The 25,304-nt window shown below is 49.8% G+C and overlaps 1 protein-coding gene across 2 annotated transcripts in view; it reads left to right on the forward strand.

Annotated features, from left to right (window-relative positions):
• The window catches only part of PGBD5 (piggyBac transposable element derived 5), a 107,231-nt gene extending 83,326 nt beyond the window's left edge, over window positions 1-23,905 (forward strand). Inside the window, exons 4-8 of one of the 2 annotated variants that reach the window (XM_072823112.1) lie at window positions 11,583-11,763; window positions 14,900-15,097; window positions 20,420-20,525; window positions 21,909-22,125; window positions 22,322-23,905. In XM_072823112.1, the coding sequence (XP_072679213.1) occupies window positions 11,583-11,763; window positions 14,900-15,097; window positions 20,420-20,525; window positions 21,909-22,104 (681 nt within the window). In that variant the 3' untranslated portion in view covers window positions 22,105-22,125; window positions 22,322-23,905. Of the gene's footprint in view, window positions 1-11,582; window positions 11,764-14,899; window positions 15,098-20,419; window positions 20,526-21,908 lie in introns of both variants that reach the window. The other variant, XM_072823111.1, reaches the window with a different exon arrangement.
• The last annotated feature ends 1,399 nt before the right edge of the window (window positions 23,906-25,304 follow it).

Here is a 25,304-nt window from a genome sequence, read left to right on the forward strand (position 1 = left end):
GTTGGCAGGCGGGAGAGCCCCAAGGAGGGCTTGGTTTCCTGCTCAGTGAACTGACCTTCACTTGGAGGTGGTTGGGCTTCGGGAACCAGAATTCAGGATGGAAACTCCCCAGCCAAAAGGACCCCCGGCTCCCACCCCCTGCACATCGCTCAGTGTGTCCAGGCAGAGCCCAGGTGTGCATCTGTGAGGGGTTCTGTAAATGGGGTCCCTGCACCCCATGTTTTTGGGGGAGGACCTGATCTAAAAGCACCTCACTTCCTTTCAGCCTGACCTGTGGATTCACGACAGCTTTGTCTGGGGTTCAGAACAGGGAGATTGGCATCGGTGGAGAGCCTGCTATGTGCCAGGCTCCATGCTTGGGCATTTCCCATGCGTTACTCATTTTCTCCTCACTGCAGTGTTAGGATGGAGGCAATGCTCCTGCCCTTTCCACTGCGAGGACCTGAGGCACAGAGAGGGGAGCCTCCTGGCCAGAGTGCCAGCCGTAAAGTGACATGACAGAGCTGGGATGAAATGCAGCCTTTCTCACCCTACAGCCCACCCTCCTAACCACCGGGCTGTGTGAGCAAATTTTCCTCACTGTAGACAAACCACGTATCCATTTCTTACCCATCATGGTTGGTGTTTGATTGATGTTTTAGCACCAGTTGTCACAGTCTCCCTTATCTGAGACCTACTTTTTATGTTGGAAAGAACTTGAGGAATTGGCACTGGTGTTTGTCCTTATTTGATTTTTAATCTTTTTTAAATTCTAAGTGAATGAAATCTTTTGCTCCTGACCTAGAACTAACTGGATTAGCTTGAAATGTGAGGATCAGAGTGGGATTAATTAACTAGAGTGGATTTTGCTTATGGAGTCAAAACCTGGGCAGGACGGGGGGCCTTCGTCCATCTGTTTAATTGTACATGGTGGGGACGCAGGCATCCATCCTGGTATGTTGGATGTGGTTATGTCACAGGATAGAGTTGGCTGGGGTACAAGACATCTGTCACATCATCTCTGAGTGTCTTGGAGCAAGTAGCTGAGAACTAATTCTGTCTGCAGTCTGTAGAGTGGAAGTGTCCAGCCCTCCTTACCACGGAGGGATTCAGAGGGGACAGTAAAGTATTAAGTGAGTCAGGCACTGACTGGACCAGATGGAACCCTGGCCTTCTCCCCAGGGAACTAAGAATCTACAACGGCTGTGATGCGAGTGGATGCCAAGAGCCCGCAGAATGCTGCCACCCATCCCTCTGCCGCGCCTCACCAAGATTGGAACTTTGGAATGAAAAAAAGCAAGGTTCTTGCCAGGGTCAGTCCTGCTGAAGGTTTAGCTAGAGATGAGAAGAGCCATGGCACATGAGCCTGCCCTGGCCCATGGGCAAGGTAAGAGGCAACGTGAAAGAAGATTGGCGGCAGGAGTCGGCATGGCGATGAGATGGTGGTTTGCAGACTTTGCTGGAAATAATTGGGTTCATAAGCCAAGGATGGCATAAAGCAGTGGTGTCCAGAACTTTCCATTACCACTAGCCCATGTGACTGCTAAGTGTTGAAATATAACTGGTATGACTGACGATTTGAATTTTTCATTTTACTTAATTTTGATTAAATTAAAACAGCCACATGTGTGTCTAGAGGCTACAGCCTAGGCATAGAGCTTTGCTATTAAAAGAAAATCACCTTTACATGCACAGGTGTCACAGACAATGGCCTTGTGAGGTACATAGAGTATAATGATCCTTGCAAATGAGGAAACCACAGCCCAGAGCAATTAAGTAACTTGCCCCAAATCTCACTGGCTAGTGAACAGCAGAGCCCACGCGCACCGAGCCCAGCACGATGTGATGCCTTCACCATCTCCTTGTGGCATACTCCGTTCCTCTTGTGGCAGGTGAACGTTGCTTACACATTACAGCTCTCACAAGTGGCCGCCCCTGAGACGCCCTAGCAGACAGCCTCCCACATCACCATGGGCTCACCTGCCTAATTTCAGGGAGCTCAGACCCTGCACTCCCGCATTGCTTCCCCACTGCGAGGATGCCACCGTCCACTTGCTTCCTGCACTGTCCACCTGCTTCGAGTTGAGGATCACAGGTCCTGATGATGAGTGACTTCCCCGTCCCCAGAGGTGCCCTGCTCAGACGGGCACAACAGAAACAGGGAAATTAAAAAAAAAGAGAAAAAAAGAAACAGGGAAATTCTCTGTTCCATTCTGCTCTGAAAGAGAAGTAGGTCCAGTGGTCTAGACCTGCATCTCTGAACCTGATTTTCCTCGAGACAGGAAGAGTGCCAAAACCCTAGTGACAGCTTGAGACAGCTTTGTCGGTGCATTTTTTTTTTTTAAGATTTTATTTATTTGTTCATGAGAGACACAGAGAGAGAGGCAGAGACACAGGCAGACAGAGAAGCAGGCTCCATGCAGGGAGCCTGACGTGGGAGTTGATCCCGGGACTCCAGGATCATGCCCTGGGCCAAAGGCAGTCGCTAAACTGCTGAGCCACCCAGGGATCCCCTGTCGGTGCATTTAAAGAGTTCTTCATCTGGCCGTTACTGCAGCTGTCATCAATGTTCTTTCCAGAAGGTGGGTGGGGCGGGGCAGGTGAGCTAGGTCCCACCTCTCCAGGTCTTGGGAGCATTGCAGAAATGGGCTTTAATAGTCGTGTGTTGCCTAGGTCCCCCCAGGGATTACTATTATAATCTGTATTTCCTAAGATACGTTCTGTTGTCATGTCAGTATAAAATATGCAACATGGGGCACCTGGGGGGCTCAGTGGTTGAGGGTCTGCCATTGGCTCAGGTCATGATTCCAGAGTCCTGGGATCAAGTCCCATATCGGGCTCCCCGCAGGGAGCCTGCTTCTCCCTCTCTGCTTGTATCTCTGCCTCTCTCTGTGTCTCTCATGAATAAATAAATAAGAAATCTTTAAGCAAAAAATATGCAACATTAATTGTAATGTTCTGGGGCAAAGTGTAATGCTGTATATTAATTTTCCTTCCTATTCTTCCAAATCTACATATTTAAAAGTTAATAAATCATAGGAGCAAGAAAAACTTTTTTTAAGGAAAAGTGTAAAGCTTGGCAATGAAAAGATACATTTTTCTGCCCTACAGACACTTGTCAGACAAGCTTGTGGCTCAGATAGTAAAGTTTTCTGCAGCAAATTCCATATTCCCCAGGGGTGGATGATGCCCTGTGGGACTGTTTTAGTGCAAGGATGCTCTCTCTAGATATGTGTAAGGTGAGACAGGACTTTTTGGAAGGCACACCAGCCAGCAATTACACATCTAAGGGAAGGGTGTTTCCTTCAGCACTGTCTTCCTGAGGCTCTTACAGAGCACCCGGCACAGAGTGTGAGCGGCACAGAGTGTGAGCGTGTGTGTGAATGTCCAGCAATGCTGCCTTTCTCGGATTACTGATCCCTAGGGCAGGCTTTCAAAATTCGTTTGTGTGTCTGCTGTAGTTGTAGCAATGGTAGAGTTGGGATAAGATTCTATTGGAGGCTATGATTTTTTCATAGATTCATAGATTCATAGATTTATTCATTTAGCTAAGGGGTACAAATTGACATCTTTGACCAGCTGAACTAATTCAGTCAAAGCCAACCCAGACCAGTGGGATATTAGACCAAGGCGACCATCAGCACCTGTCAGGCTGAGCCCTCCTTGGCCAGGTTCTGACTGCCCGGCTAACAGTTCCTCCTAAATTGTGCCCCTTGTTGTGGACTTTTTTTTTTTTTTTTGATGTTGTGGACTCTTGAAGTAATTTTTTATGTTACTTATTTAAATGTAGATCCTATTTTATATTCACTTTAAAAATAAACTCACACCAGAGGGGAGGGGGCTGGGGGGATAGGAGAAATAGGTGAGGGGGATTAAAAGATACAAACCTGAGACACCTGGGTGGCTCAGTGGTTGAGCATCTGCCTTCAGCGCAGGGCATGATCCCGGGGTCCTGGAATCGAGTCCCACATCGGGCTCCCTGCAGGGAGCCTGCTTCTCCCTCTGCCTGTGTCTCTCTTCCTCTCTCTCTCTGTCTCTCATGAATAAATAAAATCTTTTTAAAAATAAAAAATAAAGGGTATAAACTTCCAGTTATAAAATAAATCATGGGGATGAAAAAAGTACAGCATAGGGAATATAGTTAGAAATATTACAATAACTTTTTGTGGTGACAGATGGTGACTACACCATCTTGTTGGGATGATTATTACACCTGAAACTAATATATATAGTATGTTACATATAATATTATAGTAGTATTATATGTTAGTTGTACTTTAAATATCTTAAGAAATTGCATATAGCAAAAGAGTAAAATAAACTCATTATTTTATAGCAACAAGTGCCCCAAATTTGGACCGCCCTTGGACTTTGATGACTGTCACTTGTGGCCTCGGTCTTCCTCCAGATTTCCTAATAAGAATGTGAAGACCTTTGATTCCATACCTCTCCCCCGCTCCTGTGCTGGAATGACCCAAGTGCCTTCTCCTTGGGAGGAGACTGGACAAAATTTGGGGAAACGCCAGTGCCCAGACAGGCCCATGTGCACACACAGACTCAGCAACTCCAGGGTGGCTCCGTAAGGACTGCATGTCACTGGCTTGGAGGGAACCATATATCCCCCAGGAGAGTGAGAGGCTGGCCCCTCCTGAGAGTGATCATCCTCTGCACACGTGTTCCCAACACAGCATCTCTTAACAGCCACTTACATAGATCGGGGTTGTCTTGGGAAAGAAATACTGCAAGTTCCAAATGTACCTGTGCTGGAGTACTCCTGATAAGGAAGGTCATTTGTAATTACGTTTAGTCATTTTGTGATGAAATTGTATTATGTTTAGCATCTGAAAGCAAACATTTCAAAACATCTGTAATTCCAATGTAGAGAGATAGCTACTTGGGGAATAGAGTCAACATATCTATCTATATAAACACACACACACACACACACACACACACACACACACCATTTTATAATCCAGTTATTTTGGGGATCCCTGGATGGCTCAGCGGTTTAGCGCCTGCCTTCGGCCTAGGGTATGATCCTGGAGTCCCGGGATTGAGTCCCACATTGGGCTCTGCATGCATTAGCATGGATGGAGCCTGCTTCTCCCTCTGCCTGTATATCTGTCTCTCTGTGTCTCTCATAAATAAATAAATAAAATCTTTAAAAAATATGTATATATATATATATAATCCAGTTATTGCACTTAGGATATTGTGAACCTTTTACTATATTCTTAAATAATTTTTCTAGATCATGATCTTTTAAAAAATTGCACTACTTAAAAGTAGGTAGGTATGATGGAATTTTAATCAGCCTCCTTTTCATGTGAGGTAATTAGGTTGCTGCTATATATATATATATATTTTTTTTTTTTTTTAAGATTTATTTGAAAGAGAGTGAGAGAACACAGGGAGGGGCAGAGAGAGGAGAAAAGCAGAGTCTGCCAAGTGCGGACCCTGATACGGGGTTGTCTCATGACCCTGAGATCATGACCTGAGCCAAAATCAAAAGTCGGACGCCTAACCAGCTGAGCCACCCAGGAGCCCCAGGTGGTTGTTAATTTTTTTGCCATTATAAAAGAACTTCTGAGATACATGGTTATATAAATATGAGGTCTTAAGTGCATTTCTGATTGTTCCCTTAGGTTTAATCCCTAAAAGTGGAATTCATCAGTGCAATAGCATACACGTGTTTAAGATTTCCATCATGCTACAGAATTGCCCTATAGAAAGCACCGTACCAGGGCAGCCCCTGTGGCACAGCAGTTTAGCGCCACCTGCAGCCCAGGGTGTGATCCTGGAGACCCAGGATCGAGTCCCACATCAGGCTTTTTGCATGGAACCTGCTTCTCCCTCTGCCTGTGTCTCTGTCTCTCTCTCTGTCTCTCTCATGAATAAATAAATAAAATATTAAACAAAAAAAAAAAAGGACCATACCAGCTTACTACTTTCACCAATATGGGAGGTTGGGGTGGAGGGAAGATGGTGTTGCTGTTGGTCCACACACATTGTACATTGAAAACAGTCTGTTTTCCGAGTAACAAGCTGACATCATCACCAGCACTCCACCTATCAGCTATGGTGTTAGAATTCTTCAGATCCATAGAAATGCTGTTGTTGAAGCGATATGCAGGCAGTAGGCACGGCTCTAGGACGCTCACAAGGTTCCTGCCCCTGGTATGCACACACCTTCTCCCACTTACTCACTCAAACACGAATCCAGGCATTGCCGCAAAGGAATTTTGATTTCGTGGGTAAAATTATGGTCCTAAATCCATTGATCTTAGAAAGGAAATTTTCCTGGGTGGGTCCGACATAATTAGGCGAGCCTTTAAAAGGAACAGGCCCTTCATGGCAAAGAGACTATAGAAGGGAGGGATTCAACCTGAGGGAGGGTTTCCACTTCAGACTTTGGAGGTGGAGGGGCCATACTATAAGGGACGCAGGTGGCCTCTTGGAGCTGAGGACAGTCCCTGCCCAGTCCTGCAGCCAGAAGGGAACAACTTGAATGAGCCCGAAAGGATCCCGAGCGCCAGCTGACACATGGCCTGCCGACACTTTGCAGCCTTGGGAAACTCACCCATGCCGTTTCTGCACTTCCAGCCACAGAACTGGAAGCTAATAAATGGGTCTTGTTTAACCCACTAAGCTCGTGGTGACTGACATGCAGCAAAAACAGATCTGAGTTTGATTTGTTTTAAGATTTTATTTATTCATGAGAGACACAGAGAGAGGCAGAGACATAGGCAGAGGGGAGCCTGATGCAGTACTCGATCCTGGGACCCTGGGATCACTACCTGAGCCAAAAGCAGACACTCAACCACTGAGCCACCTAGGTACCCCACATCTAGGGTTTTTTCAGCCAGATTGTGTGACTTTCTGGATCATTTACACATTTTATTCTTTACCTCTCTCTTCACATTCTCTTCCTACCTCCCTGACCCTTCCTTTCCATATTTCCCTGGGAGTTCCTTGTCTGGCCACGCTCCAGATGCTGGTGACCCCCAGGAATCCATCTCAGCCACTCTGGGGATTGCACTGCACCTGTGTACAGTTGACTGTTACCCAGGTGTCCTCATCCCTGACCTCTGCCGACATAGGTCTTCCTCTGTGGCTTCTGCTTGCGTGTCTCTCAGGCACCCTAGACTCAGCCTGGCCCCAGCTGGATTTGTGTCTTTTCCACACTACCCCCTCCCAGTACCACCTCCTCACTGCCTTTTCTTGTCCCTCTTTCCAAATTAGAACCCGTTTCTTGCCTTACTGCCTGAATCTGACCTCTCCCTTAAAAGTAGGAACAGTGTTGAAAACCAACTTCACTTTCAGGGAAATTATGAAAACGATTTTGTTTCCTTTAAATCAGAAGAGAAGAAAACCAAACACTTTTCAAGTTGAAGAAAGTGCTTTAATATATCATGTTAATGTATTTGTCTTTATGACAGTGCAGTTGGTAGAATGCAATTTAAGAGGGGTCCACAGAAGCAGACGACCCATGAGAGTCCCACATAGCCCCGACCCCACCTAGTTTCTAGGGATGTGGACATTTGTACTGATGGTGGCATGCGTCACCTTACCTGCGGCCCTGAAAGTGGGGTAGGTGCTTTTTGAGGTGATCTCAATGGATGGAGCTTTGGTTCCTGGGAAGGGTTGCAAATCGCTGGTGATTGGGAGCTGCTGTGTTGGCCATGTCTGCCCTGGCAGGGGTCGTCTGAGCTGGGAAGTTCTCTCTTGCCTTCAGCTACTTGCCTCTGTGCTTCGGTACTTGTCTCACAATGAATAGAAGTGGCCAGTTCCTCCAGCAGGTGTGAGGGATTCTCTGTCCCCTGGTCAGGCACTCTAGTTCCATTCTGAGTGTCACCCCAGGGGGACTGTGACAGGTCCATGCAGCCCCTGCGTGCCACCCCATGGCCCACCCCACCGATGTGCGCACTTCCAGAGAGCAAAGGGAGAGCACGTTGGTCAGAGCAACTGAATCTAGTCTGGGAATCAAAGAGATGACATTTTGAAGGTGCGTCATGCTTTGAAGCCTGTTAGCCAGGAACCCAGGCAATCCACCTTCCAGAGGGCTAACTTTAGTGCTGAAAATGCATAGATGAGTCTTTGGCTCACGCAGTGCTCCAGCCAGGAAGCCACTCTGGCAAGAACCTGTTAGAAACATGTGATCCTCTCTAGGCTATTATAAGATCCAGGAGAGAGTCAGTGTTTTCTGAACCCTTTGCTGTCAGAACTGCAGCAGGGCAGTGTTGTTCTGACATAGGATCAGACCTGCTCACGCCAGTCTCATCCCATCACGAATAGAGGGCTGCATGCTGGGGATCCCTGGGTGGCTCAGCAGTTTAGCACCTGCCTTTGGCCCGGGGAGTGATCCTGGAGTCCCAGGATTGAGTCCCACATTGGGCTCCCTGCGTGGAGCCTGCTTCTCCCTCTGCCTATGTCTCTGCCTGTCTGTCTGTCTGTCTGTCTCTCTCACTCTGTCTCTGTCTCTGATGAATAAATAAATAAATCTTTAAAAAAAAAAAAAAAGAGGGCTGCACGCTTTTCAGGAGAGGGCCTTGCCTACTGTGCAGCTTTGTTGGGGCATCTGAGGTTGGCGTGTGTGCAGCTCTGTTCTCTCTGATGCCAACATGTTTCCCCTGCATCTGAAGCTCAGACCCAGCTAAACACTAAAGTGCGTTGAGGAACTCTCAGAATCTTAGCATTGACAGGGACTTTGGTGGCTGTTGAGCCCTCATTAGCTGTGCAGACCTTCAACCTGGCCTTGCATCTCTCTGAGCCACCCATTCAGTTGTGGGTAGTGCTGAGGGCTAGTGGGGGTTCTGATGCTTGAACGCAGTGTTTCTAGCCATTTGTATGTAGTCGCTATGCTTCTGCCTTAGGAAGATCTTAATGATCATTTTACAAGACACCTCTCTTGCCAAAAGAAGAGGTTCTTGGACTCCTTCCATGCTCCTTCCCCAGGCTTAGTGCCACTCCCTCTGTTAGGGGCCAAATTGTGCCCCTTAAATTCTTGTGTTTTAGTCTTAACCTCCAGTACTACAGGATAGGGCCTTTAAAGAGATAATTAATTAAGGTTAAAAAGATGTCATTGGGGTCAGCCCTAATCTAACATGACTGGTGTCCTTCCAAGAAGAGGAGATTAGGACACAGACACACACAGAGGGACAGCCATCTATAGGTCAAGGAGAGAGGCCTCAGGGGAAACCAGCCCTGGCAGCATCTTGATCTCAGACTTCCAGCCTCCAGAACTGGGAGCAAGTACCTTTCTGTTTGTGATGGCCACCCAGCAGACTGCTCCACCAACCCAGCACACCTCTCCTTGTGCCTTGTAAAGAGTAGCATCCAGAAGAACTGATCATGGTTTGGCCAAAGAAGCATAACATGGTCACCACTCAGATTATTATTATTTTTTAAAGGTTTCATTTATTTATTTATTTGACAGAGAGAGAGAGAACAAGCACATAGAGGGAGAAACCGGGTTCCTACCAAGCAGGGAGCCCGATGTGTGGCTCGATCCCAGGACCCCAGGATCAAGATCTGAGCCAGAGGCAGACGCCCAACCAACTGAGCCACCCAGGTGTCCTACCACCCATATTATTAACAAGCCAGGATCCTATTAACTTGGCTGGTCGTGGCATCCAGTGACCATCTCCAAAGGCTTTCATGTTTGTTTTCTAGAACTATTCTTGCTCAATCCCATTTCTTGCATCTTATACCAGACGCAGTTACTTTTTGAACTTGGTTGTGGGATTTTACATGTGGTCCTGTTAAATTTTGCCTGCTTTGGGCTGAGTGTGCCAGTGACTGCCCCCATACCTCAGGGAAGACTTTGGAAACCACCTGGGGTGTCATCAAGGTTTGGGGCCTGAGGGGTTCCCACAACACACACCCCATTCCCCGGTGAGAACCCGGGGTTTGGATGGAGGATTTCCTTTTGAATGACACATGGGACAAAACTGTCTCTAAGGTGGATATCAGGCTGCACAGTGCCCAGCATGGGTACGATGGGGTTTCAGGTAGGTATGAATCTCAGCCTTAGGTGCGAAACCCATGGTAGTGGCCACAAGAATTGGGCTTTGCTGAAGGAGAGAAGACAGGTTCTGAGAAATGTCCTGGCTCAGCCAAAATCACGTGTGATGTGTGACACAGGCAAAGCTTGGCTTCTCTATCCCTGTCAAAGAGATTTCTTCTGAGAATTGAGGTGAGAAAGGTACAGAGATCCCAAAACGAAATGGAGTCCTGCCACGTTATGTAAAAGATGTTCTATATCATTAAGCCATTGCCTGCCAGGCTGCAAGAAAGTAGGGTCCTCCCTGAGGACATCTCAGGTGAGTGTTTGGGACAGGATTAGCCCTCAGAAGATGAGCTGCTTTTGGAATTAGACCCATTCACCGATTCTTCATCTGCCTCAGGAACATCAGACACGGTATTTAGCATGTGATTGAAGTAATCTGACCAAGGACGGATATTGTGGACAGGCCTGGGTCCTCTCCGGGGCCATGTTGGTTTTTCACAGCAGAGCATCATTGGCTGTCTGCATGGACAGGCCTGCAGTTCTGTGTCTCAGAGGACAGTCAGGGGTAGCCTCATGGCCGACCCAGTGTCTGTTGTCCCTGGGGCATCTGACAGGCACAGGCGAGCACTATTAGCTTGCGACATGCTGCCGTAAAGGCACCTAAAACATTCCACAAGAAGAACTCCAATCCCTTAAGGAGAACAGTAGTTAGTACCCATATGACAAATTCTTCACGACTTGGTCAGTCATTGGGTGGACCGGACTCTTCTCAAATCCATTCCCATTTCCGGTGATTTCCCTTTTGGTGATGTTCCTGGAAGGTGTTCCTGGGACAAAGAGTGTAAAACTTGCTTGCTAATCCCAGTACAACCTCTTTGCTGGTCCTAGCAACTCAGGGGAGTTTTGAATCCCTGCTCCTGACTTCTCTTCTGCCTGTATAAGGCTACTCTGAATAATAAAGGGCAACAGTAAATACAGATGCACTTTGTGTGTTAGAAAGCTGTGTTCAGGGGTGTCTGGGTGGCTCAGTCGGTTAAATGCCCAACTCTTGGTTTCAGTTCAGGTCATGATCTCGGAGTCATGGGATCGAGCCCCATGTCAGGCTCTGTGCTGAGCTTATAGCCTGGTTAAGATTCTCTCCCTCTGCTCCTCCCACTCCCATCCCCCCAAAAACCAACAACTGTATTCAAATGGAAAGGACATGGACAAGCTTACAGGTGAGGTGGCCTTAAACTTTTATTTAATGTAAATTAAAGCTCCAGACTGGGGGATGTGTTTGTGTTGACCTTAGCTGCCAGATTCGCTACTTGTAATAGTTTGACCCTTTTCTTCTCTACCTTGACGTTTCTAAACCGAAAAGTTCTGCCAAGCCACCAGCTGCCTGGGCTCCATGGTGGCCTTGGGAGTTCCCCATGGCCTCTACAGGCTGAGGAGGCAATGGGGTGGGAGGGCTGCAGAACCAGCAGCTCATGGGAGAGGTGGCTTTTGCACCCAGTATTGGCCCAGCGAGGGCAGCCTGTGCTTTCTAAAACCTCGGGCCCCAGCCTGACATTCCATGAGCTCATGTGATTCCTTTGTATTTCTGTTCAAGATTTATGTCCACCTGAAGGAAGGCGGGGGTCCTGATGGGCTAGATGCACTGAAGAATAAGCCTCAGCTCCACAGCATGGTGGCCCGAAGCCTGTGCCGGAACGCAGCTGGCAAGAACTACATCATCTTCACGGGGCCCAGCATTACCAGCCTGACCTTGTTTGAGGAGCTGGAAAAGCAAGGTTTGTTGTGTGGTGAGCCGGTCCTGAGTGTGGCCCCTGCCCCCTGGAGAAGTTGATGGCAGGGGAGTCTGGGGGGTGCAGGTGCATCGCAACCAGCACACACTATAGGCTGCTTGGCCAGGGGGGAACATGATGGTTTCATCCTGCCACATGCCTGGACCCTGCTGGGCACTGGAGATCAGAAGGGACACCTGCCACCGGCTTGAGCTCTGGGGGGCATGCGTGGCATGTTGGTGCAAAGCTCTACCCAGGGCACGGTTGAGAGACCATGGCCATTGAAGGGGCCTTCTAGTGGCTAAGTCCATTCGGGCTGTTCTAACAAAATACCATAGCCTGGGCAGCTTATAATCAGCAGCAGACATTTATTCCTCAGAGCTCTGGAGGCTGGGAGTCAAGATCAGGGCGCCAGGTAGGTCAGGTGAGGGCCTCTTCCAGGTTGCAGACCTGAAATGCCAGAAGCTACAGGGAGCTCTCTGGGGTCCCTGTCCATAAGGGCTCTGCTCCCATTCATGAGGGCTCCACCCTTATGACCCAGGCCCCTCCCAGAGGCCCCACCTCCTCATCCCATGGTCTTGGGCATTAGGCTTTCAGCAGAGGAATTTGAGGGGAACACAGACATTTGCTCTGTAGCACCTAGACACTCCTCCTGCTAAGGCTCTGAAGTCTTCAGACCTATAATGTGACCTCTCCAGTTGACATGGATGTCACGGAGAATTACGTAGATGAATACAGGCTGCAGTGCAGCGGGCCTCAGAAAATTCTTAGTATCCCTTGGTGCTGAGGTGCTTTGTTCATCAGTTGAAAGATTGGGAAGCCTGGCTAAGACAGAAATGGGGGCTCTAGAAGATGTGGACTGAGTCAGGGAGCCCGAGAGCAAGCTGCATATCTTTTGCTTTGTCCTACATTTTGGGGATTTATATCTTGTTCACTCGGGAGAAACATAAAAAGCTTCTGGTCTGCTATGTCAGCCACTGGAATTGCAGACCTATTGCTTAGCAACGGATCAGACATCTGGCCTTAAAACAGAATCCTCTCAAGTAATGGGGAGCCAAGGGCTTCTGACCTTGACCTCAGCCACAGTGATGAGGAAGCAGCCCCTGGACTCTGTGCTCTGCTGGCTCTGCTGTGTCTTACTCATCTGCAAGGTCCAGTGCCCCATTGGGCTTGGTGTTTAATTATGGGGAGAACTCAGGGTGGAGAGAGAACACTATATGAAGAGGGGCTGTAGAAGTCAAGTTGGAAAAAAATTGGCGCTAATGTGTGTTAACCAGCCACTTTGGGAGAATGATGGGTTCCCATGTTAGGGGGTGTGGTGAGAGCCAGGGCTCCCTTCCCCACTCGCCTGCTCATTCAAGTCCCGGTGTGGGTGCAGAGCCATGGTTCTCAATTGTCCCTACGCTATTTGCACCAGCCCCTAGGGACTCTGGCTGCGCTGGTGTGGGTTGATGCCCCCCAGGGGATTCCCATGGGCAGCCAGGATTGAGGAAGGGCATCGTAGCGGAGAGTCTGGCTCTCCCTCCGTGGGTGTACAGAGACTACTTTGTAAGACATCCAGAAAAGACATTTATATAAGAAGTGCTGTTTTCATGAAGGGGCAGATTCATGAAGTTTGGATGCTATTTGAATTTTCTTTTTCCCCCTTATAAAAATGTACCTGCTCTTTGGCTGGTCATGTGTATTGATGGCTGAGCCCTGGGTGGATGACTTAAAACATACTTTACCTTGTTCGCCTAATCCTCTCCACTGTTTTAAAAATAGTTTCTTTTTTTTTTTTTTTAAGATTTATTTATTTATTTATTTATGATAGACATAGAGAGAAAGAGAGGCAGAGATATAGGAGGAGGGAGAAGCAGGCTCCATGTGGGAGCCCGACGCGGGACTCGATCCTGGGACTCCAGGATCACGCCCCGGGCCAAAGGCAGGCGCCAAACCGCTGAGCCACCCAGGGATCCCCTAAAAATAGTTTCTTATTTTTAAATAACAAGACTGGAGTGGCTGGAGGAGTTCCTGCAGAGGTGTGAGTGGCCAAGAGTGCTCTTATTTTGAGCAGCAAGACTGGACCGTGCCACCCAGGGGGTCCTGCTCTGCACCATTTGAGCAGCAAGGGGAACCTCCTGAGGGAGGCAGCTCCTCAGGGTGTCTGGGGGGGGTGGAGATGCAGGGATGAGGGAAGCATGTGCACAGGTTACATGATGAATCAGTGTCAGTCTCCAGTGAGCTTTAGTCTTTGACCCAAGACCCTGGGGATGAGACCGTCCCCAGCCACTTCAGGCAGAAGTGCCGCTCCGCGTCTCCTCCAGGCATCCAGACCAGACCTGGCTACAGGGAGGAACAGACTCCCCGTGGCCCACTCAGTGGGGCAGGCCCATGCTGGGGAGGACCAGGAAAGGCCTTGAGCCCAGGGTGGAATTTGCTGAGCCCTCCTTGTCCACACTGTGCTCACCATCCCTCCTGCTCCGCCTCGGAACCTTCCTGTGCATCAAAGGCCACACTGTTGCTCCTCCCTCGGGAGGCTTTATGTTCAAAGGCAGGACACTGGCTGGATGCATATTGCTTAATGATTATTGCCTCTGCATTTAACTTACCTCCAAGGGGACAGGGGCTCCGTCTTGCACACTGCCTCTGGGTGCTCCTGGGTGCAAGCAGAGGGCTGGACCCGTGGCTGGTTGAATCTTGGCAAGAGTGTTAAGGGGTCATGGTGTGGTCAGACTTGGATAACAGACAGACCTGTGCTTAATCCCTGCCTTTGCCCTTCCAGCCGTGAGCTTGGGGGCCTATTGGAGCTGCACTTCCTCTCCTATAATGTGGGTAGGATGACCTGAATGCAGAAGTATCTAGAAGCAGATAGAAGGATGGGTACCCATGCTGAGCACTGTGCCTGGCACATAGTGGGTGCTCTAAGGACGAGACCCCTGTTGGTACTGCTGATGGCTCACGTGATGGTCTCACGTGTAATTGTAAAGATACATATGGAAGTACTGGGAGGGAGAGACGGCACGTCTGGGATCCAGGTCCCCAAACTGCCACAGTCTCTTCTACAGGGACTTCAGAGGACCCATCCCCCAAGCATCAGCACCCTTTCAGCACGGGGCCTCCCCGCCGGTGTGGCCGCAGCTTTGTGTCCCTCTCCCCGCAGAGATTTACTGCTGCGGCCTGCTCAGCTCCAGGAAGAGTGACTGCACCGGCCTGCCCCCGTCCATGCTGAGCAACCCGGCCACCGCCCCGGCGCGGGGCCAGCACCGCATCAAGATGAAGGGGAACATGTCTCTGATCTGCTGGTACAACAAAGGGCACTTCCGCTTCCTGACCAATGCCTACTCGCCCGTGCAGCAAGGTGGGGCCCCGCGGGGTGTCGGTGGGGCCGTGGGGTTTGTGCGGCTCTCCTCTCGGGTAGCCCCGAATCCTCAGCCGAGGCCGCAACCACGGGATTGGCAGGTGCCCCGGCTTGTGCGTGGCCGCCGAGAGTGGCGTGTATTCGATCACTTGATCACCCAGGATTCCCTGAAGAATCTGTTCTGACAAGACAGGAAAATGTCACCTGTTTTATCAGTTCAGTGTCTTCCTCAGAGGTTAACCATTGTTTTTTTTTTTTTTTTTTTGGATGTTCAGGTGATTCTGTCTTTAATTTTCCTTGGGGTTTAAAATCCACTCCTAAGAAAGGGATTTACTTAGCCAGCAGTCTATAGTTAAAGCAACTACAGCTGAAACATTTTTAAACTGCTGAAAAGGGAGCTGGAAATGACCATGGGGCACTTTACAAAAATATTTACGGTTACATAGTGTATTTGAAAATCCCTGCTATTCCTTTATATTAGGACATCTTTCCTCTTTACTTCTGAAGGAACATTGCAAGGGGCTCAGTTGTGTGGGAGTGGTGTGGGGGGCATGTATGTGGGGCATGGGCTGTGTGTGTGTGGTGTGTACATGCATAATGTGTGTGTATGTATGTGTGTGTGTGTGTGTGTGGTGTCTGTGGTGCATGTGGTATGTGATGTATATATATGTGGTGTGTGTGTGTGTCTGGGGTGTGTGGTGTGTATCTGTGAGGTGTATGTATGGGGGGCAATGTGTGCTTAATTAATGCCTGCCATTCATTTATTCCCATCCCTGACCCCCTGCACACACACTGAAGTTATGTTACATGTCAGTAGAGATGACAATCCAGGGATGCAAGCCTATGGGACCTAGGTTTACAGAGTTACAGAAAGCTGCCAGTTTCTCAAGGAAGGGCTGTGTGAAGGGCACTTAGAAGAAATGTTTGGAATTGACCTTGCAAGCTGAAGGCAAGAGTTTGAAATGAACTTCTAGACTCTTGTGACTGGGCAAGCATTCACAGGAGAATGTTCGGGAAGAGCTGTTCGGGTAGGAGCTGCCTCCCACTAAATTGTGCATGACAAATTGTAAATTATGCAATACAGTTTAAGATGGCAAAACCTTAAAACCCCAATCTCTAGGGTTGGGAGCCTTAAATCCATCACCAAGGGAACCAGCAAGGAGGCTATTGATGAGAAAGAGAAAATGGGTAGGGTTGATTTTTTTAAATAGGCCAAAATTTGGTATTTGTGTTTCCTTCGGTTATAGTTTCCATTTCTAAAGTACTCTATTATAAACCACAAAGTCCTGGGGCGCCTGGGTGGCTCAGTCTGTTAGCATCTGCCTTCGGCTCAGGTCACTATTTCAGGGTCCTGGAATCGAGCCCCATATTGGGTTCCCTGCTTAGCAGTCAGTCTACTTCTACCTCTGCCCCCCTACACCCCTGCTCATGCTCATTCTCTCCCTGTCTCTCAAATAAATAAAATATTTTTTTAAAAATCACAAAGTCTCAAATCTTAGACTCCCTTAAAAACCCCAGGGAGTATGCCCTGGCCCCTCTGGCAGCACCTCTGGAAAGTACCCCCAGGGTGGATGGTATGGGCACCCATGAGCCAGACCTGCTCTGGAGCAGGAGCACCTGGAGGCAGGGAGGCAGTGTGGAGAGCCCAGGCTGGGTGGTCCACCTCTCATCCCTATGGGAAATCCTTTTACTAGTCCACATCTCAGAGTATTTTTTTTTTTAATGAAGGGGAAGATATTTGCTTTTCAATGTATTTCAAAACCATGATTTTTAAAAACCCCTTATTAGTATTTCATTTTTCTTTAAATGTCATAATTTTTCTGCCTCCACCCCCCATTAATGATCCATTTTTTCATAATATGAATAATGATGTAGTGAATATTTCCATACTTTTGGGTACATCTTTGATCACTTCCTGAAAATAAATCTGAGAGTGGAACGGCTGGCCCGGAGGGTCTGAACACTTTGAAGGCTTTCAGTGACATGTTGCCAAAAGACCGTCCTTACCACTATGACAGGCTAGGAGGGGACTGTTACTCCTCCTGTGTTTATCAACACAGATGTTGTTGTTGTTGTTGTTTTTTTTTCTAAATTTGTCAATCTGGTGGGTGAAAATGCTACAAAATTTTAAATCTGAATTGCATGACTATTGATGAGGTTGAGTGTCTCCTTGTGTATCTGTTGGCCAACTTTCCGTGATTTCTTCTTGTTCACCTTGTCCTTTGAGGCACTTGTCTTATTGAAAGCAAATTTTATGCCTATAGCAAGTATTTTTCTGTATTTGTTTTTCTTTTGTGCTTTTATTTATTTAACAAGTTGGTTTTCATTCTGCATGGGAAGATCTGCCGATCATATTCTTTGTTCTTACAAGAGCTTTGAAAGTGCCTGTTCTGTCCAAGGGGCTGGATGAGTGTTAGATCACCTGGTTGGTTGTCTTACAGTGTGATTTTTGTGCTCTTTACAGTACCCCCAGCCATCAGTTGGATTTTTACTTTTTTTTAAGTGGCAAGAGTTGCTTGACCAAGCAGCCCTGTCTCTGTGCCTGAACCCTTTATAGAAAAATTCTTTCTTTTTCTTGTATTTTAAATATCACCCAGAGGATGAAGTCTCAAATACTATAAAGAATGCCTTTGAGCTTGATACTCTCTCCTGCTGTGAATACACACACACACACACACACACACACACACACACACTTCTAAAAGATGAACAGAATTTCCAATTTTAGAAAATATATAACTGGTGAGGAACATTTTAGGAATGGGCTTATTATTTCTTCTGGATTCTAAGGAAAGATGCCCCTTCTTTCAGAGAGTGTGAGCATGTGCACAGTCTTCTGAAAAGTTACCTGCTATCACATAGCCAGGGACATCTGTGTGCAGAACCAAACCCTGCTGCTTTTCTTCAGAAATCCATCTTGGATCTGTCATCTCCCTACCAGAGTCTTTGCCCAATTGGGGTGCATACTCCCTGAGACTGATGGGCGTCAGAATGTGTGTGTAGGACTGGGTCAGGTCTTGGCTCATTCATTCAGACTCACAGGATGGCAGAAAGAATGTCAGCCGTGCCGCACGTAGCCTGGGGAGGCGGTCGGCGGAACTGCCACTGCTGCGTGAGTGCATGTGTTTCTCCTACCAGGTCAGATAGTTTTCATGGCGCCACAGAGGTATGTACATAGAGTACATCTATGCACGGAGATTTGCATGGCTGTAAATGTGCAGGGTCCTTCCAGGGCGCCTGTGGGCCATGTCCTGGTGAAGTCAGCAAAGCCAGTAAAGCTCAGACAACCTCTTGTCAACACGTCCAGTGCCCGAGCTTTTTGGTCCTCAGAAAAGGATATTCTAGGGCAGCAACCTTACTCTTTCTAGCTGGAATAGTATCTCAAAATCCAAAATATCACCAGGGAGGAGGGTGATCTGGTTTATAAAATCGGGGTAATGCTCAAGCAGGTGAGTGCACACCCAGGTTTGGAAGCCACTCTGCTGAGATGTCCAGCAGAAAGCCTCATTGTAAGTTAAAGACTATAAGAATGGTGGGAAGGAAATGAAGGGCTAGGGTAGGACCCCCACAGTTGGGGAGACGGGACACAGCAGTTGAGGAACTGTGGCCTTGGCAGTGCTGGGGCCAGGAGGCCAGAGCTGCAGGCTATGGGAGCACCAGGGACATGGTTGACTCTGAGGTCCTTGACACGTGAGCCCAACTCACTGGAGACTGGGTGACTCAGAGCGAGTCACACTCTGCATCTGGGAACTCTATTTCTGTATAGGGATGATCTGATGTGCCCATATCCACCATGGCTTCCATGGAGCCCTAATAGGGCCTGAGCCTCTTTAGACTCTGAGAAAGCTGTAATTTTGGATAAATTTAAGCAGAGCCAAGAAACCTGCCCAGGCCTGGGCTCATTTGAGACTAGGATGTTTCCCTGATTGGTCTTAGACTGGGGTAGGGGTGGCTGAGATAAGGGACTGGAAACATGCATGCTCAGGGGTTCTGTTGAAGAGGAACAGCCCTCCTTGGAGACTGTAGGATGGGCCCACCCTGCCTGTATGGCTGGATCCCCAGACAGTAGAGCATCTTTCATGGAGAGGGGATTCGCAAACAAGCAGAGTCCCAGAACCCTCTGGACAGGAGGAAGCCCCCAGCCTGGGCATCAAGGTCCTCTGACTCTCAAAGAGCTTTAGGAAATGCATCACCTGGGGCCCTGCCAATCTCAAGTTCTCAGGGTATTTCTTTGTGTGAAAACCCAATATCTGGGGGGATGACTGGGGACAGGGACCAAAAGAAAGAGAAAGATCCCAGTTCAGGGCTCAGTCTGTGCAGATGGATCTCTGCACTCCTGTCTCTTGCAGGTCCCTCGGTGAAAGGGTGGGAGACACTGTAGGTGAGCCCCTTGTGCTTGCAGGGGACATGCCACAGCGCTTCAGCTGTATCCATTCAAGTAGTGCCAACTTCACAATTCTTTAGATTGATGCTTCTAAAACAAAACAAAACAAATCAAAAAATGGTGGTGCTCTCGTAATCACATCATGCTGCAGGGGGAGGCTGGTGAGAGATGGTAGTAAATCCCAACTACACCTGAGCACACAAGGCTTCTTGGAAGAACACATTCTTCCAAGTCTTCTGTGTCGTCTCTGGAAGGCAGCTCTTGGTCTCTGAGGCAGGTCTTGGAAAACAGGTTGTCCCGCAGTGGTTTGGGCAGCAGGGTGAGGAGGGCTGGTTCATCACTTTCTGTTCCTCACACCCGTCAGTAGGCAGTGCCCTGGACGCATTCCCGTTTGCGTTTAGTAGAGGAAAAGCATGGGGTGGCAGGGGGCAGAGCTTCAGGGGTGGCCCAGTGCAAAAGGCTCCTTCCATCCCTTGGTCCTCAGAGCCCCCCAGAAGTCCTGGGAAGCATGAAAGTGGCTCCTCGCTCTTCTGCATCTGTAACTCCACCCTTGGGCTGTGATGGAGGCAGGCAAAGGAGGCCGAAAGGACTCCCTGCACTCCCTGAGCGGCAGCCTTCCTGTGGGGAGGGAGGAGAAGGGGAGAATGAGTCCCATGTCTCCCCTTTGCTCTCCGAAGGCCTGACCAGTCCAACACTCTCCCCAGTGCCACTTAAAGCCACCTTTGGGCCTGTCGTCGCCCCGCGTGCCCGCAGTGCCCCTGCGCCCTGGGCACTCATCTATATGTTCTCAAGTCCTCTGAAGCTTTTAGGGACCGGTGTCTACCTTCTGCGTCCCCACTCCCCACCCCCAGCTCCCCGTTTTATGGCAGGACGGCCAAGCAGGGTGGAGATAGGCACCTTCGTTCAGAACAGGGTGTGATCTTCTGTCTTCTCCGCAGGAGTGATCATCAAGAGGAAGAGTGGGGAGATCCCCTGCCCCTTGGCCGTGGAGGCGTTCGCTGCTCACCTCAGCTACATCTGCAAATACGATGACAAGTACAGCAAGTAAGTGCACAGGCAGTTCGCAGCCACAGGAGGGCGCCTGCAGTCTCACCAGTGCGGACTACAGGCTGCTACAGGCTGCTGGGTGGGGTGGTCGCGTCCCCCAGTCACAGAAGGGACAGAGCAAGCCCCTGGGAGACAAAATCTGGGCGCTCGCCCATGCAGCCCCCTCCCCGCTGGGCGCCCTGCCTCCTTCCCTGCCAGCCTTGCCCTGAGGTGCCCTTCCTTCCACTCACTGGGCTCTGAGCCTGCACCCTCTGTCTCCCGGCCAGACCAGCCTCCCCTTTGTCCCCCCACTGTGGCAGAGCATGCAGCGTCAGTCCCAGGCGGCGTCACACGGAGCCCAGTTTTCCAGCACAGGTTACATAATCCTTTGCACTGTGGATGCCTGCAGCGGCTGTGGCCTCCGCAGTGTGCACACGTCCATGTGCACCCGAACTCACCGTGGCAGGAACTCAAGAAGCGACTGCTAGTAACATTGAGTGTGACCAATAACAGCTAGGGTTGAGCCTTAGGACCTAGAACAAGGTTGGAGTAACCCCAAAGACAGGTGGGCATTTATTCAGCCCACCTGGAGGGGAATTTGCTGGGCTTCTTCATGGCAGAGAGAAAACCAAGGACCCGGTTCTTCCTGGAGTGCTCAGCCTGGGTCCGCAGGGGAGCCCCATGCCACAGGGAGTCCTTGAGCAAATGTTCATTGCCTGCCAGCTGTGTGCTCAGCACCTGCGGCTCTATGCGGTTGCTATAAAGAAATCTGCATTTATTTAGTAGACACATTAGAGTCCACCCTGTGCAGGTGGCAGTGAGGATACTGATCCTCAAACAGTCCTCAGTGGGTGCAGAGACGAAGATGCAGGTGGAGGACACAATGCAGGGGTTGGCCCTAGAGGGGTACCATCCTCAGTCTCAGGACAGAGGCCTCCCTGAGGTGACATCTGTCCCGGATCTAAAGGGAAGGAGGGGTGGCGAGGAGGCGGATGCATTGCAGAGGCCTGCAGCTGCAGGTGCGCTTGCCCTTGGGAAGTGGAAGCAGTTCAGTGTGCGGGACGCAGCATCTGAGGAGGGCCCTTGGTGAGGAGGGTGGGCGGCCCTTCAGGCCCTATACCCTGGAGCTTCTGAACCTCGCCATGGCGGGCCCGGCCCCTGGTTCCAGCAGTGACCCACCTCCCACCTGATCCTCTGATAGGAATCGTTTTCGTCATCTTAGTCTTAAGTAAAGTTCACCGTGAGAGGGCCTCAGCGGGAGCCGGCCCGCAGCCCAATTCCTACCCCCCAGGGCTCCTCTGCAGCAGCACCGACCATGAGGTGGCCTTGGGGACCGTCTCCCCTGACCCGGGCTCCCATGAACCACCTGCATCAGCCTTTCTTATTCCTCTGCCCTCCTAGGTATTTCATTTCTCACAAACCAAACAAGACCTGGCAGCAGGTGTTCTGGTTCGCCATCAGCATCGCAATCAACAACGCGTACATCCTGTACAAAATGTCAGATGCCTACCACGTGAAGAGGTACAGCCGGGCGCAGTTTGGCGAGAGACTGGTGAGGGAGCTGCTGGGTCTGGAGGAAGCCTCCCCAGCCCACTGACGCCGAGGCGGCCAGGCTTAGGTGAGGCCCGGGTCCGGGAGGCCGGAGGAGGGAGAGAGCCTGCCGTTCGGACCTGCCCAGCCAGAGCCCTGGGGCGCCCCGGGGGTGGGCCCAGCCCGAGGGGTGCCCAAGGCCTCCACAGGGACCAGGGTGGGCCTGGTCAGAGGATGGCTGCTGTCCCGGTTCCCCTTCAAAGAAGAGCACGTCCTCTGTCCAGAAGCAGCCACCCACCCAGTGCCAGGACGGGTGCTGCACCCAGACTCCACATGCAGGCCAGAGTGCTGCATCCTCATGACACCCATGGAGCTCACCTCGGCGCAGGGGACCTGGGAAGGCCGTCGCCGCCAGAGGCGCCGGGGAGAGGATGAGCCAGGCCATGTTCTGCTAGGAATGTCTGCTCTGTAAAGACACAAAGACATTTGTAACCTGGTTCGATCTCGTACCATGTCTAGAGGTGACCAGAAGCAAGCAGGTAGCGCTACGGTGGTCCAGGTGTGCACAGGAGACCAGAGCGCGCTCCGGCACTTGCCTCTCGTGAGCAGCTTAGAACGGGTCTCCTGGGAACAAGAGACACAAACTGGGTGCCAGTAGAATGCAGGGATGAAACGGGAGAGCGGTTGCCATCCTGCTTAGTAACCGAGGCGTCCTACTCGTTTCATCTCTCTGGCTGGTGGCCGGGGTGGGGGCAAGGGAAGATGCCAACAGAACCGCAGTGATGTGTGATGCTATTTTTTATTTTTAAATATATCTTCAGGTTATTTTCTTACTGTTGCTTAAGATCTTCTGTAAAAGGAAAATGTGCCCCTTCTCTTCCATCCCCCCCCAATCCCCTCCACCCCCATCCGTGACTTTTTGCATGAGCACCGTTCGGTGTGCCTGTGACTGTGCCAGGACCCGAGAGGGCAGCTCGCTTCCAGGACAAACGCGGTTCCACCCCATCAAGGATCGAGGGGGGGCCTGTGGGCCTTTGGCTTCATCACAGGCATCACCATTGGCAGAATTACTGTTTTGAAAAACCTGTAGCGTGGCTGGAGCAGACCGCGAAAGGTCTGGGGCCGGCACTTGCTGAGTCTCTCCTGCCCGTGTGTGGTGGCCCGGCAGTGTCTGTCCGAGCGCCCCCAGACCCTGGGAGCCCTGCGAGGGGCCGGTGGCGGGGATCTGCCATGGGGCTGGGGGCTCGCTCCCCCGGGGACTGAGGACCGCACGCCACGTGCTCACTTCCCACAACATCGGGGGCCCCTTGTGAACGCCCGTCCGCCTGTGTCCATGGGAGGCCTCGGCCCGGGTGGCCCACTGCTCTGACCATCCCCCACTGACGCGAAACCGTGATTTCCGGAGTTACACCATCCCCCCACACACACCCCAATTTATGTAGCCCCCTCATATTTTTTTTTTTCCACAAAGGCAAAATCTATTCTACTCAGGCTTTGGGACTTTCTTCCTTGTTCCTACTCAGTGAATTCCAAGTGTTGCTGGCCGCATGCTCCGAACTCCATGTCATTTCTGTATCCTAGGTTCATGATGATCCCACCTCGCCCTGTGGTTTGAATTCGATGCCACGGATTGTAGGCCACATTTTCAATTGTGTTTCAGAACACCTTTGCCTGTCCTTTAATTGGATTGAAAGCACTTTTACCACATGGAGAAATATATTTTTAATTTGTGATGCTTTTCTACAAGGTCCACTCTTTCTGAGTCTAATGTGTTTCCAACACTTAGGGAGACTCTGATGAAAGCTGATGAATTTTCTTTTCTGTCTAAATAAGTAAAAAAAATAAATAAAAGTCTATTTAGATGCTGATTCTTTGTTAGTATGTGAGTTTCTTTACAATGACAGGGACAACAGTACGGGCCACTCTTTTAAGACTCAACTTCTTGTTAGATCATTTGGTGTGTATGATCTTAAACTGTCCTTAGCATCCTGTGCTTCTGAGCAGTTTAAAAAAGAAATTCAGTCAAGTCTCCCTTTTTTTAAAGATTTTATTTATTTATTTATTTATTTGACAGAGAGAGAGAAAGCACACCAACAGGGGCAGAGGCAGAGGGAAAAAGCAGACTCCCTGCTCAGCAAGAAGCCAGACCTGGGGCTCGATCCCAGGACCTTGGGATCATGACCTGAACCAAAGGCCGATGCTTAACTGACTTGAGCCACCCAGGCGCCCTGAAATTCAGTTAAGTCCCAACTACTAGAAATAGATACTGATCCCCTGGCCCTGTAAAGCACAGTCATTCTAGGTGGCTCTGCCCCGGAACACAGTCCAGCCTGCCTTCCAAATGGGATTCCTTCCCATTTCTCCCAGTTGGCCTTATCATCCACATTCACACACACAGCCACTGTGGGATGGTGGGTGGGTGACTTCGCGTGACCAAGTAATTAGAGGGACTTAGCCCATTTCAACGCTCTGGGTTTTAAGTAGTAACCAACTGTTTTCAGATAAATGCTCAACAGATAGGACTTTCTAGGGAAGCCCCTGCAAAGGTTGGGAAGAGTTTCTGTCCTTCCAAAAGGAGGACAAAGTGAGGACAAAGTGACCCGGAGTACTAAATAGGAAAACCTGCAACTGGTGAGACCTTGTTGCACAGATGTGAGGCCAAGGGCCTTGTGGAGAGCTCCAGTTAAAATCCACCTGGCTCCAGTAGCCCTGTGGGCTTGAAGGCCCTCAGGTTGGCCCTAGATTGGCTCCTGTAGTATCTGGCTGCTGGTGGTGCCTGGCGGGGGGGGGGAGGGGCAAGAAGTGGCTCTCAGCAGAGGCTGGGAGGCAGGTGGGCAACTCTGCATGGCATGGCCAGTGAGACCTTTCCACCGGGGCCTGTTGCCATGGTGCACCACTGCCCTGTGGGATGGTTCTGCCGCAGGGTCTAAATGGCAAAAACAGAACAAGGAGTTTCCCGACCCTTGTGAAAAATAAAACACCAACAAAAATCTAGAAGTTTTTCCAAAGAAAGCTCTATTTGACCAAATGTACTGAGCTTCATGTGGTTTAGGTCACCAGAGACTGGTGATATTCAGAAGGTCAGGTTAAGCCTTCAGAGGAGGGAACTTGGGTGAGTTTTTGTTTGTATAGGCTGCTGCCTTCTTAGGAGTTTCTTTCTTTCTTTCTTTTTTAAGATTTTATTTATTCATGATAGAAGTAGAGAGAGAGAGGCAGAGACACAGGCAGAGGGAGAAGCAGGCTCCATGCAGGGAGCCCGAGCGGGAC

The sequence above is a fragment of the Canis lupus genome, chromosome 4 (genome assembly GCF_048164855.1).
Source record: "Canis lupus baileyi chromosome 4, mCanLup2.hap1, whole genome shotgun sequence".
NCBI classification, from domain to species: domain Eukaryota; kingdom Metazoa; phylum Chordata; class Mammalia; order Carnivora; family Canidae; genus Canis; species Canis lupus.